General features: G+C 34.5%; 3 protein-coding genes across 4 annotated transcripts; 1 reads left to right on the top strand and 2 right to left on the bottom strand.

The window, feature by feature from the left end:
• The first annotated feature begins 277 nt into the window (after positions 1–277).
• Positions 278–2,003, top strand: LOC122594445 (probable inactive dual specificity protein phosphatase-like At4g18593). Of its 2 annotated transcripts, none has more exons than XM_043766895.1 (3): positions 278–382; positions 1,019–1,291; positions 1,588–2,003. In XM_043766895.1, the coding sequence occupies exons 2-3, from the start codon at positions 1,033–1,035 to the stop codon at positions 1,743–1,745; spliced, it is 417 nt and encodes a 138-aa protein (XP_043622830.1). In that variant the 5' UTR covers positions 278–382; positions 1,019–1,032; the 3' UTR covers positions 1,746–2,003. The 2 variants fall into 2 exon arrangements, with proteins under 2 accessions (XP_043622830.1, XP_043622831.1); XM_043766896.1 differs by having other exon boundaries at positions 1,591–1,997.
• Positions 602–2,610, bottom strand: LOC122592234. The gene is made up of 2 exons (XM_043764428.1): positions 2,290–2,610; positions 602–649 (listed from the first exon to the last, which is right to left on the bottom strand). The coding sequence occupies exons 1-2, from the start codon at positions 2,608–2,610 to the stop codon at positions 602–604; spliced, it is 369 nt and encodes a 122-aa protein (XP_043620363.1).
• A 5,045-nt stretch (positions 2,611–7,655) lies between these two features.
• LOC122592233 lies at positions 7,656–8,090 on the bottom strand. Its single transcript, XM_043764427.1, has one exon. It carries the CDS (start codon positions 8,088–8,090, stop codon positions 7,656–7,658), a length of 435 nt encoding a protein of 144 aa, XP_043620362.1.
• Positions 8,091–15,224: the final 7,134 nt, after the last annotated feature.

Raw genomic sequence — 15,224 nt, 5'->3', positions numbered from 1 at the left:
GTAATCCTAAAAAGTCAATACAAGAAAAATATTATATTAGAGACACCAAGTATTATTTTAAACATACTTATGAACACAAAAATTTAACTTTCGTTCAATGGACCTGAAAATGAATTTTACTTTTCTAAATCTTCACAAAGAAAAAAAGTTGTATACAACCCCAAAGTTAATAAACAAACTCCTAAAATCAAAAGGGATATTATTAAAACTTGTCGTCCATAAAATTACATTTACCTTCAAAAACTTACAATTTTACAACAAAAAGAGGTGTGATAAGTATGGAGGGCCAAAGGTAAAAGAAGGTATAAACATACAACGGCGTCGTTTTGTTATAGATAGTCGGCCGGGAAACGCATCAAATTTCGATAATAAAAGAAAAAAGGTACGAAATTTTCACCCTTTTTTTGTTTGTTGTTAAACTTAATTGCCATAATCGTTTCTTAGAATCTTAGTATTATTATTATTAGTATTGTGATTATTACTGCTAGAATCCCGTCTGTATAATGTACTAGTTATATCAGTTTAGGATCTAGAGCTGATTTTATTTTTATTTTTTTTGTGTGTCTAAATTCTAAAACGCTAGCTACTTTTATCAGCCTTTTTAGGAAATTATTAACAATGGTGCCCTAATTGTCAGACGTCTTCGAACCTAGTGACATGTTGGGGGTGCTCTAGTACCCGATTTAGTTCATCTGAGTCAAAGACCCGTCTTTCCCATGTAACCTGAACAGGGGAAAACTCGTCCGTTTTATACAAGGGATTTTATGAGCTCTCTGTGAGCTGTTTGAAACTTGGAACGTTCTTTCATATGTAGTTTTCTATGAAATAAAAGTAAAAGTTACAAAAACGGCTCGACAAACACATCGTAGGTTTAACCTTTTAGGCTGTTAGGAATACTATAAAAAAGATATTGTGATTAATGCGGTCTAAAAAGTAAAACCTCTTTTACCCTAAAAAATACTGTAAAAAAGATGAAAATTTAGAGATCAACACACTGAACTCCTTTTTTAATTTGCAGTCAAGGTGTAGTGTATGATGAGCAACCAAGTGGAATCTCCAATGGAGGTATCTAATCACACTGAAAACGAATTGGAAAAAAAACCTCAAAAAATTTACCGTTGCAAGAAGTGTCGCAGGATGGTTGCAACAGAGGATCATTTAGTTCCTCATGAGCATGGAGAAGGCAAAAAATGCTTTAGATGGAGGAAGAAAGCAGGTGATGTTTCAAATGAGGATGAGCCACCTGAGTGTTTATCTATATTTGTGCAGCCTATGAAATGGATGCAAGCAGGTCAGTAATCATGCTTTCCTATTTGCTAGAGGTAGAAAAAATGGGGGTGTGGTACAGATTGGATAAACGGGCTGGCTTGGGTTGACCCACAAATACTTTAGGAGGTTTTATGCATTTAGATTACATTTTGGGTGATTTTTCGACCCATTTGAACTTCTTGATCCACTTTGTAAGTATTACACACTTGACTTGTAGGAACAAAAGTATAACCCAACTTGACCCACAAAACTGTTGCCTCTTCTTTATGCACCTTTAAGAATTCTCTGTATTTATAACCATTATTATCATGTTATCAGCAGTTGAAGAAGGTGCTGTGGAGGAGAAGCTTCAGTGCATTGGGTGCAACACTCGTTTGGGTTCATTTAATTGGGCTGGTATGCAATGCAACTGTGGGGTATGGGTAAATCCAGCATTTCGGCTGCACAAGAGTCGTATAGACGAATGTCGGTTTTGAGATTTCACACTTGGCACCAGTTTCGTGTTAGAAGATCCAAATAATGGATTAGCCAACTCTTTAAACTAAAAGAAGTTTGCAATTTTCTAGGAACACTCGGAAATATCTCATTTCTTATCCAAGTTGCCTGACATTTAAGATAATTAACATTGTGTCCATATTGAGTTTTTTTCCCTTCCTTTCACTAGCTTTTATATCATTTAAACAGTTATTTCGATTATGTAAAAAAGTATATGATTTTAAAGTATGTTAAGACTGTTTAGCTAAAATGATTCATGTAACAACACCTGTTTTTTTTCTTTTTTTCTTCATATATGGTTTAGGAATGTTTCTATAAACAAGAAACAGTACTTATTTAGTAACCTCCAATAGCACTTTGGTACATGCATGTAAAAGAAACTTGCAACAAAAAAACCCCCCATAACTCCTTCAATTGTCCGAGTTCTTGAACCTACTGACCGGCTGCAAAGGCTTCTTCGGGGAATGTCTTGGTTATCCCAGCAAGACTCTTGAACTGAATCTTTCCAGTAGGTGGATCATCAACACTGATGTCATTTACCGGTGGCCACAACATCAACTCTTTGGCTTTGACTCCCTTGAGTTTCTTAATCCTCTTCTTCTCCACATAACCAGTGATTTCAGTGTCGTAACTAACTTGCTTTTTAATCAGCTTGAAAGTATGTTCAACTTTTTTCTTCTGCACAATCCACATGTAACCGGTGGTCTTGACGAAGCCCACTTCAATTACATCGGCTAGAGGAAGGAGACCTAATGGAAGACCGTATTCTTCAAGAACAGATACTGCAAGTTTAAGACCTTCTTGATGGCCTTTCTTTGTGATTCCTCCTTCTTTTGGATCGGCCATTGATGATTGGTTTATTGATCGTTGCTTGTTTAGCGTTGGGGTGGGTTATGATCATTTTGGTTTGATTAATTTTATAGGGATGATTATGAGAACAAGACAATGTTGGTGGATAAACCAAAGTGATCACAACTTTGTAATGCCCACCAAGGACTTGTGAGTTGCGAGCCGACTATATGAAACAAATATCTTGTTGCTTGGATTAGGAGATATGTACAGGCATAACCTTGCAATCTTCTTAGTCTAATTATAATGAATTCTTCTTTCTTTTAATTTAACGATTATCCAAGGGATTTTTTAGCCAATGATAGTGCATGTCATATATCGAGTTCTTTGATCCAAAAGTGACTGAAATTCGCCATAATTTTATTGATTTATTTCTTATTCTACAGAGCGACTACTCCAGCTATCGTCACAAATGACTATTACTGTATAATCCAATTTTGTGAAATCATACGCAGAACTGTTTTTAGCACTTGTATTTACAAGCTTTTTAACGGTTATAGTCCAATATTTTAAGGTTACAGTTATGACGTAGTAAAAATTATATGTTTAACTCATATATACGTGTAATGTAAGGATAAAAGTAGTATAGTATGTAGTTCTAAAAATAACACATTGAATAACAGTAATTTTAACCCGTTTGCACAATAAACATGCTTTATTTTCTGCATTGTTTTTTTTTTATCTTACCCATTTGATCTATAAAACTATTGACCCATTCACCCATAGATGGTTTTTCCTTATATAGAATGGTATTCTATTTTACTCTTACTTTTAAATTACACGCATGCCTCTGAAACTCAGAATTTTCGAAAAACCCCTATTTATCCACCTCTGAAGATCAAAATTTTTACCAATAGATATGATCACCAATCCTATCTATTACTATTAGTGACTCAGATCACAAATAATAAATTCTCGCTTTCACACCCTTTTAATTTCTATTATTATTCCCAAATCGTAGCATTGTACCCCGCATCCAGATCCTAATTAATATAACCTGAGAAATTTCAAACCAAGTCATGGTGATGCTTGTTTTGACGCTACATATGAGTCAAAGTTATGCTTGAAATGGCAAGAGAAAGGTATATCTCTGAAAACGAGCAACGTTATGTATAATGCAGAATTTGGCATAACTAAACAGCTTCTTTAATCACTTTCCACAAATGTTTGATACATGTTGCTCGTTTTCACAGTCAAATTTGGAACCGTCGTAACATGTCCACCATTGGCTATAGACTTCTCAGTTTTAGTTTTTCACATGCCTTATAATTAGATTGACAAAAGCTCTATCAACACGAATCTTTAGATAAACATGTATACAGTATACTCATGAATTTCATTAAATTATCTTTGACTTAGGTATACGCCGGTATTCCCACTGACCTCTAATGAGGACAATAAACTAGACACCCAACCACTAGAGCATATACAACTTAAGATGCAACTTAATAGTAATTAGAAGTTGTTCACTGTCTCCTTTTCACAACAGGACACAGAGAACCCATAACATCTTGAGTTAATTACAGAAATCGTCCCTATAGTGGACTGTTACTTGCAGCTTTCATCCCTAAGTTTCATAAATTACAGTTTTGGTCCAAATAAGTTTGCTCCATCAACAGTTTTAGTCCAAACTTCAAACTGACGTTAAATTACCCATCACGTAGTCTTTCCCTTACAAAAGGATCAAAATAATTACTTTTGATATATATTTTTCCTCCGGATCTTCATTATCATCATCAACAAATAACATATCAATAATTTTTCCAAACAAAATCACTAGATTTATCATAATCACTTACTTAAGTTTCATCTAAACAAATTCCAAAAATCTTATCATCAAGAATGATATTTTCAAAACTTTTTTCTTCCCCACATTCTCAGTTGTGAATCCCATCTAAGATCTAAACACATGAGAATTTCTATATATGTTAATAGATCTAAAATTCAAAATAAAACTAAAAATCCATTTGTAACCCTCATTGACCACCAAAATTTAAGTAAATGAAGAAAAGGTAAAGAAAAAAATTCCTATAGCCGGACACCGACGTCGGTGGCCAGACCACCACCACCATATATCTATATCTCTGATCTATATCTTCGATATATATAGATCTATGTCTATATCACTTTCATTTCCAGAAACAACTGCGCCACAAAAAGAAAACTGGTGGGAAGGATGAGTGGCGGCTACGATCCTTGGGTTTGGGGGAGGCGACAAAGTGGTCTTTTCTGGCGTTATGGTGGTCTGATTAATCGGGTTTCGGTTGGTGTGAGTGGTGGTTGGAGATTCAGGTTGATCAAGAACTCGAGCAACCTTCATTTTTCCCTCGAATAAGAATAAAATGTTAGCTCACCTGATTGCAGTTTACCAACATAAGAAGTCAGGAACATATATATTTCAAAGTCACAAGGTTCTGAATCTTTGATATTTTCATGGATTTCCATGCGTATCATCATATTGGATGTGGTGGTGGTAGGTTGATTTTGACTAATGATTATGGGGTATATGGTACTGATAATGAAAGCAAGTAGATATGGAAATTTTTCCATATTTTTTGGTTTTGTGTATTTATATCCGTTTATATTTATATTTATTTTGTAATAAAAAGAGTTTTGGTTTTTTTATTTCGTTGGTTAATTTTGGATTTGGATTCGAACTTAAACTTGATTTTCAACTTTAAAAAAAATGATTAATATTGTAATTAGATGATGATTAATTCTGGGAATTCTTTTTGTTTACTTACGCTTTTGGTCCTTGTGTTTAGAAATGACCAATGTACCCATCATGTGGAAGTCACGTGATCTCATATTTAATGGCCGTTAATGATTTGGACCAAAACTGTTGACGGAGCAAACTTATTTAGACTAAAGCTGTAATTTATGAAACTAATGGATGAAAGCTGCAAGTATCAGTTCACGACAAGAACGATTTCTGTAATTAACTCTAACATCTTATATATTTAACAAAATAAAGCGAAGAAATTATTTTTTTTTCCTCCTAAGGGTGAACTTATAGTATATTAACATCCAAACATTTACAATTAAAATTTACATGAGCCTTGAACATTATATATATATAACAATCCTAATTTAAATAACAATCCTAATTTAAACTACTACAGTGCAACTCAGTTAGCTTTTATATAGCTTGGTTGGTTTATAGTTGGCTTGGTTGGCTAAATAAGGTAGCGATTTACAACTGCTTATGCATCTCATACAACACTTGAATGCAAGAAAATACTAGATAAGCTCTACCAGATTCTCTTGCCACATTTACTTATTTTCTTTTAATTTCTTTTGTCTCTATTTCTCTTTTATACACGCATAGACTCTCTTTTGTCTATTTCTTCTCTCTCTTACACATAGGCACACATAAGTACAACAAAAATATAAATACTTATATATTCTTGATATAAGAAATGATTTTTGAAATGGTGATCGACGTTGCTAGGGAAAACGACTATGAACTTTGTAATTAACATCAAATCTATGCCTGAATACATATCCATCGAAAAAACATATACATATACCACATCATTCAAACCTAACCCAACAAATCTAAAAACAAACCACCGGGATGAATCAACGCCGGAAAAAATCGCCGAGAATAGCTGCTACCATTAACCACCACCGGCTTCTTTTAATCTTTTACTTCTTCGCACCCACTACCACTAACCACCACAAACACCAAACTTACACAGATTTAAGAAGAGCTAAAAAAAGTGACATTCTACCAACTGCTTCATCTAACTACGCCAAGCGCCAACAATGACATGATTTCACTCCACCAAAAATTAGATTTGCTAAAAAATATATATAAGATTGATGTATAATAAATAATATGATGATGTGTTTTTGTTAGACGTAGATATAGAAGGAGAAAAAATGCAGAAGAGGAAGAAGTATGCCGGTGAAGAGGTGGTCCACTGCGGTTGTCGCAAGAAGTTGCAGCGGCGGAATAGGGTGCTGTATTGACTGCATTATGACAATGATGTCGCGTTGGGTGGTTAGTTTATAGAAACAGAAGATGTAATGTAAGGGGAAATCGGGACCGGTTTTTTTACCCAAACAAACCGCAGGAGAAGCAAATAATCTTTAACCTTTAAACACAAAAGAACATGAGAGCCTTGGAGAGTCAGAGAGGCAAATAAAGTAATTTCAGTAGTACAAATGATGTGTAGGTTTGTAGACAAAAGCATGATAATTTCTAGATAAGTTACCCACATACCACAATTTTATAAAACTGGATGTGTAGGTAGTATGCCACGTATTGGATGAACTGCCACATTTTCACTTACCAAACAAATTTAAATTTTTATTTATTGGAATTAAAATATGTATATATTAATAATAAAAAAACTTTCACTAATTTCAAAGGCTGCATAATTAAGCTTGCTGAGTTTGATCTATTTAAACTTTTATAAACTCCGACATTCCGTATTATATTAGAATACTATAAATTTAATATAACAAAATTCGTTACATTCTGAATTTCATAATGGTTTTCATAACCATATAAACATTGAGAATTAAACATGATAATAATTTTAAAAAAAAAAACATTTCTATAAGTTGTTTATTAGTATTTTAAATATTACAAAATGTTGTATTTGCTTATACATAATCTAGGTTTGTAACTTCGTATTATCATTTACTATATATACTTATGTATTTTTAATAAATTTGATACTGCGTCAACTAGGTAATTACCGTAACAAAAATTATACTTTGTAAAAACTTAAAATCAAATTCTACGATACAATGTTCAATTTTGTTAACATTTTTGGACCCGCAGCGAAGCGCGGGGTGCTATAACTAGTTCCAAGACTAATACTGCTACTTCTATCAAACTAGAACAGCCGAATTCAATTACTTTTCTAATGACTACAAATGCAAAAGCTGATACACAGTCATCCTTCTGATTCCACCTTTCCAAGTCAGAGCAGAAACAAGCATGAGCAGCCTTATTTAGCCCTTAATGCATACCTCACACATCCGACATACTCAGCCTACTCTTGTCCTACAAATTTTGGCTGAATACCCTACTTCTCATATTCCCTAATAACATGTTCAGTTTTCCTAACCTTCAACCCCATAAGCCTCAATTTTATAGCTTCACTTGTACTCTCAATAACAGCATTCTCAGTTCTTTCCTCACCACAAAACATTCTTCTATTCCTTTCCTGCCAAATGTAATAGACAGTAGCTACCAAAATTAGTCTTCCCACAACATTAGCTACTGCATTACTCTTACACTTTGATGACATTATGGTCACTATGTTCTCCCAGTCACCATTTATTCCTGAAACCGAACTCTTCTTTAGCATTTCTTCCCACACCTTCTTTGAAAACTTGCACTGAAGAAATAAGTGGTCATGAGAGTCCATACAAGCTTTACAAAGATAGCATTTCATATTACCATCCTTATTCCAAACCATAATTCTGTCTTCAGTCTGTAGCTTTCCTTGCACAGCCATCCACATGATAAACATGTGACTAGGTATTCCTTGTGAAAACCAAACTAGCTTGCTCCAATGTACTTAAGTAGCGCTCTCTCTATAATCCTCCCATACATTCTTAACAGTAAACGCTACATTCTTATCATCATTTTGTTTCCACACCACTCTATCATTTCTAACTATATTATCTTGAATATAAATTTATGTTAAAAACGGGTACTGATCAATCCACTCAGCTGGCCATTTCCACCCATCATTATTAAACATATTAGCCACATTCATATAAGTATCAAGCCCTGCTTCATAGATTCTTCTCCTACTGATTATATTACATAAAGGGCCACTGTTGATCCACTAATCATACCAAACAGAGATGTTGTTACCATTTCCCACTTTATGTCTAATATGGGATCTAGCTTTCTCTCTTAACTCCAATAAAGCTCTCCACAACCAACTGTCATTATATTCATAATCCATTTCCCAGAAATTTCTCCCTTTGAGTTTAACAGTATGTACCCATATCAAGAAGAGTTGATTAATATCATTCAGGGTTAGAGGTAGATAGGAAATAAAAGTTCACCTCTTCTCATAAAAAAATATATATATATAACTAATTTGATACACAAACAAGTTTTATTATGATACTAGCAAGATGTTAGATAAAAAGTTCACCATGTCCAACAATAACGAGGAAAAAACCAGTCAAAAATACAAAGAAAGAAACATAACTAAACATCAAATGGAGGATACATCACCCATCTGATTCATAAAGCAATCCCATATGCTCCTTAAAAGCCTGCATCATTGCTTCACTATATGCAGCCTCCAATTTATCTTCCAAATCATCATCATCATCATTATTGTTTATAAACCTATCCATGACGACATCATCCTCATCATCCGTTATCAATATTAGAGCTACCCCCTTCATTACGTAACCTGAAACCGGCAATTCTAACAAAGGATAGTGACTCCGAGTCATCCCATGAGGAACGGGTGGACATTTAAGATCCGGCAAATGACACTTCCTAATCTCAGTAAGCTTTTCACGGCCAAGAGAAATTGTCCCCCTTTTATCAGGATGTGGTAATGCTAACCTTTTCCAACAACGGAAAATCAATAACGCACTCTAATAATACGCACATCCTAAATATCACATCACATAAACACATATCTGCTAAACATGGTAACCGATGATTAGCTCGTCTTCCATACAACAAAACACCATTATTATCGTAAATTGAACTCGGGGACAGAAATACAAATCTTTGTGTGATTAACCTTCCACTTGAACAAACAACTACGGTTATCATCATTACCTTTAACGCAATCAGGAAACTGGATGCATAAATTCCGGAGTTTACTAAAACTCAGCATAGACTTATATGCAGAGTTAAAGGACTTGAGTTCAAAAGGATGTATCATAACTTCATCCTTAGAAGGATTAATCATATCATCATCATCATCATCTTCAACCTTATTGTCATTAATATTACAGAGGAGGAACTTTACCGGTGTCAATATCGAGGACCTGATCAACAACTGCCGCTTCTTCTTCTGCTTTTTCTTAGATTTCCGGAAAAAAGGAAAAAGAAACAGTGTCCACAATATTATCTACAATCCTATTGAAACGTTTCGAAACCAGTTTGCAAAAGCACCGGCTTTTCAAATCTATTACTTTACTTAAAATTTCGCTAATGATTTCGTCTGGCAAACGAGAACAAAAATCGTCTGGATTCAAGATTTTCTGATCCAGACGGGCCGTATAAGACCCATCTCTCAGGCCGTCTCCGAGAATGCTAAAAAAAGTTTAGGCCCAAGGCAAAAAGAAATAACGGGCCCCCAAATTAAGAAAATATTTACCATAACCTTTGTTGGTTTTTTAATTACATGTCAACTCCTACAGAATATGTTATTTAACTTTTTGGTTTGGACTAAAAACAATGAAAGATCGTCAAAGTATAACTACAAAGACCAAAAAGATGGACGTGGTCTAACGTGGCTGTTAATGTGGAAGAGGCAGCTATAAGCTGGACAATGATTTGATCCAACCAATCGATTTTCTGTCAAAATTAAATAACAGTCATCTTAACGACGTTAGGAATCAGGCTTATAGCTTGATGTCGTTCGATTTTGGCTATGTAGTCGCCTTGTTGTCACTTACGCTCTGAACACAGTGTTTATCTCATATCTGTGTCTCACATCTTCAACCATGTGATTTTGCATCGTCATTTTTGCATCTATAATGGTCATATTTGGCCTGTCGTTTGCCATGATTTGAAGTATGGATGAAGGTGTGTGTTGTATACTTGTGTTATATATATATATATATATATGATAACACTCCGGTGAGAACAATCTTAAAATAAGAACGGTGAGAACACTTAAAAAACATCATTTTGATGCATTAAAAGTCCATAAAACTAACATAGTGCATAACTAATTATCATTATTTAAGTGTTAACAACACATTGATCCGTCAAAATCGAAAAAATCACGTTTTTTGGTGGATGCATCATTTTGATGAATATGCATCCAAGATGGATGCACAAAAAAAACATGATTTTCTTGATTTTGACGGATTAATGTGTTGTTATACACTTAAATAATGATAATTAGTTATGCACTATGTTAGTTTTATGGACTTTTAATGAATCAAAATGATGTTTTTTAAGTGTTCTCACCGTTCTTATTCTAAAAGTGTTCTTATTTGATTGTCCCTCTATATATATATAGGTGGCAATCAAATGAGAACCAACTTAAAATGAGAACACTTAAAAACTACAATTTGATTCATTAAAAGTCTATAAAACTGACATAGTACATAATTAATTATCATTATTTAAGTGTTTAACAACACACATGGATCCGTCAAAATCGAAAAAAATCACGTTTTTTGTTGGATGCATCATTTTGATAATATACATCTAAGATGGATGTACAAAACAAAAAAAGATGATTTTTTTAATTTTGAAGGATCAATTCAAATAATGTTACAAAGACTACAAAGTTAGCCGGACCAAGTAAAAAGACAAAATTGTGGATTTATTTTCCCAATTGGCTCAGGTGGTGTCTTGTAAATCCCAAAATTCTCAAACTCAGTAAGAGACCTGGGTGGGGCTTAAAGATCTTGGCTCAATGGCTCAGTGCATCTTGACTTGAGTCAGAGTCAAGATGTGTCGGAAAGTATGAATATCTACCAACTCCTGCACTCAATATCAAAGGAAAGTGACGTTCTATTAGTGGGACTACTTTCATAACCAAATACAGCAAGTACAGCTACAGAAAGAAAAAATCCAGCCAAATCCAATACCTGTAAAAATCAACAGTTCAGATCTTGAACTAAGCAAAGAAACATCGATATAAGAATGAAAAAAAAAATTGGTGGCAAGGAAAAAACAATAAATGCAAAAGGATACATTCAACTCAGACATATGAGTACTCATTCTAAATGACAAATGAAAGGAATTTCTACACAATTTGGGTGACAAAAACTGCTCCCACAGATCCTCAATTTTTTGGAATATAGATACATATAGATGCCCCTTATTTACTTAGAATTCACTCATAAATCATAATGGAACGGTTAAAGTTATTTATGACTCATTTGCATGATAAGTCATGCCAAAGTCATCCTTTCTGGTGGTCAAGATATGTTTCGACTCATTTGGATGACACGTTTAAAGACTGATTTGGGATCACTGACATGATAATAACATGCCTGGCTTGAAGAAACTAACTTCAAACAATGGTTTGAATCTTGCAGTTAGTTTTGAAAGACCCTAAACTTGATAAACAAGTAATGAATTAAACTTGTCATTTACTTATTGCTGGTACACAGTTAGATTATAGAAAACAATAGATTCTGCACCTCAAACTTGGATTGAAACCTTTAAAAATACTACAAACCAGAAGCATATATGCCATTTACCGTCTTGGTGAGCTAGCATTTGTTTCACCAAAATGTTATTTCAACTCTAGACAGTATCCATTAATTTCAAAATCATTCTTTCAACCAAACATACCTTTGGATGCCTAGCCATATAATAATTAAGCAAGTAAAGCAAATGAACTCCTTCACCGGCCATTGTACTTGTATTATACTTTGCTTACCCCATTTGGAAATTTAGGTGACTCTTTGCGGTACCCTATGCAGTTTAGATGCTTTACCTACTTGATAGCTGATAAATATCCAGACCTGAACAAAGCTTGGATAGGTGCAGTTTATCCAAACTTTAAAAACTTCAAAACTTAGTTACTATCATCATCAACTAGAAAATGCTTAAGTATGTTTCATTAGGTTATACACAAATTAAAACAACATTTGAGGTTAATAATAAAAACAGTTGCCGGGATGCATTCTGATTCATAATCCCCAACGACCCAAACACAGTTATCGTATACACATAAGATCAAACCAGATCAAGTAGGCCGCTTTCAACTAGTGGTTTAATTGGCTTGTAACGTACGACATATATGTCCCCTGCATACATGTTGAGTTGGTTTTCTTCACCACTGTCAAAAAAATACTAAAATAGTTAAGGCACAAAATGTTTGAGTACTCTTTCTTAAAACGTCAAAAGAAACAAACGATCTTGCCTGTCATCCACTGGAAGAGTCCTAAAAATTTCCTGGTTCTGCAAACGACACATCCAACTTTGGTTATGGGGACCAATAGAAAAAAATTTGCTACATATAAAAACATGGGATTGCAACAGGGGACACATGAAGTATTTAGGTGGTATTTTTCACCCAGTCACTTATTCGATTTGGTTATATTTTATCTCCGATAACAGAAATGTTGGCAGAAAGAGGAAACAGGTGGAATGTCACCAAAGTACATTTGTTTATGATAAGGTCCTCTAAATTCTTTTGTTGGGTAAAAGGTTACCCCGATGATTCTATTATAACAACAAATTGGTGCTTCATACAGGTAATGTGAGTGAATAACACATTAACTCATGTATATGACATGCCATATACATGTAGACAACTAGCTAAGACTAGTAGCAAGAAAAACCATGTACTTGCACTACATAATCAAAAGAAACATAGATATACAATGCAATCTTACCAGCTATACATTAGCCATGTTCATCTCTTCCATCATAAATCTCTTCCATCATAAGGTGCGCATTGGTGCATCTTCCACGTCTTCAAAACAAGCATATTGCTGGACTTTTCTTTGAATTTGATAGTTAGAATCTTCAATCTAGTGGTAGCCACGATCAGGTCTCGAATCTGGTTAGCACTTCGAGTCTCTTTCGAAAACAATCTTGCATTTCTTTCTTGCCAAATGAAGTATATCGCTGCTGCCACCACCAATCTACTTATGATGCTCGATGCAGATTTCCTCTTTGACAATGAGAAAAGATGACTTACAATCAAAATCCATTTTCCATCAATTTGTTGCATATGCGCCAAAGGTCTGATTAAATTCCAAACCTCCATGGAAAAGGAACACTGGAAAAAAAAGGTGATCTCGAGAGTCCACACCAGTTTGGCACAATGGGCGACACATTAAGTTGAAATTATACAAGCTCCCAACTTCCCAATGTTTCATCCTATCTTGAGTTTTTAATTTATTCCTAATAACTAACCACAAATGAAACGCATGTCTGGGAATGCAATTATGAAACCAAACAATGTTTACCCACGATACCTCATCTTGTCTTAAGCGAATTGTATCCCATACGACACTTGCTGAAAATCGAGGGTTCTTACCTTCAGAAATATGCCAAGTAAGCAAATCAGGTTTATCAGGAAGAATATGAGGAACCTGAATGTTTAAAAGAACCGGATAAAGATCATTCCATGCTTGAGGCCATAACCACTCTCCATCCTGAACAAGATCAGCAACCTTTGAGTTCAAGTTAAAACCAGCACGAGCAATGTTTCTTGGAGAAATGAGTCGATTAAGGGGACTTTGTTGGCACCATATGTCGCTCCATACTCGAGTGTCCCTCCCATTACCGATGATGCTCCATATATAGGGGCGAATACTATCACGAATTTTCAACAACTTCCTCCACCCCCAGCTCATGCTTCCATTATGTGCAGTATCCCAAAAACTACGACCTTTAAGTTTATAATCATAGATCCAATCCACCCATAACGATCGCCTTTTGGTAAGAATACTCCATATATGAACAACCATTAATGACTTATTCACATCCCCAATTCTGCGAATTCCCAACCCTCCTTCATATTTAGGAAGACACACTGAGTTCCAAGCTACCTTAGATTTAACTTTACCCTTTGAACCGTGCCCCCATAAAAACAGCCTCATTTTTTGCTCCAAATCGTTAACAATTCGGGTTGGAAGAATGAAAACCGAGGCCCAATAAACATGCAAAGAGGATAGAACCGAATTAATTAGTTGCAATCTACCCGCGAAAGATAAAAACTTAGTTTTCCAATCTTCAATACGTTTCTCCAATCGCTCAACGAGTACTTTACAATCTTTATAAGAGGTCCTCTAAATTCTTTGTATGCAAAGATCAGATTATTATTAAAACCATGTAATTTTATAGATACTAATAGTATAAGTCTATAAATTAGATAATGTTGAGCTTCATGTAAACAAACACCTAATAGTTACATAAGCACATACATAATTCATGATTAGATAAAAGAATATACCCATGTCATCCTTTACACTTATATCAAATTGCTTCAAGGGAGACTTGTAACGAACGGGCAATTTAGACAAAACGGATCGTTCAAAATGCTGGCTCGTGTTTTTAGTAGACCTGAAACTAAAGATTTTGAGCTGGCAATTTTAAGAAATGACCATAGTGTAGTTGCAAGTTGAATGTCAAATGAAAAATGGCCTCCTGTTTTTGACTAGACAGTCTATTCCATTTACTAGACAGTCTGTTCTTGACTGGCAGTTTTTGGATGTGAAACAAGAACCTCTCAATTTGTAATACAAATAAAATCAACTTGTCGCCGTATTACTAAATTTAAGCCAAAAAACACCACCAGATGCATTTGATAGCTTATATATATAAAACAAAAAGTCAATCATTTGGCTTATGATCGAAAAGTAAACATTTTTTTGTGTTTTATTAATGACACATCATCGCATAGACTACTTTTATTAAACCATTAAGCATAGCAAAGTGTTGACTCTAAACTGCATATGATCAT

This window comes from Erigeron canadensis, chromosome 3, assembly GCF_010389155.1.
Source record: "Erigeron canadensis isolate Cc75 chromosome 3, C_canadensis_v1, whole genome shotgun sequence".
Lineage (NCBI taxonomy): Eukaryota > Viridiplantae > Streptophyta > Magnoliopsida > Asterales > Asteraceae > Erigeron > Erigeron canadensis.
Note: the sequence above shows the minus strand (reverse complement) of the source record. Positions and strands in the feature narration are given on the sequence as shown.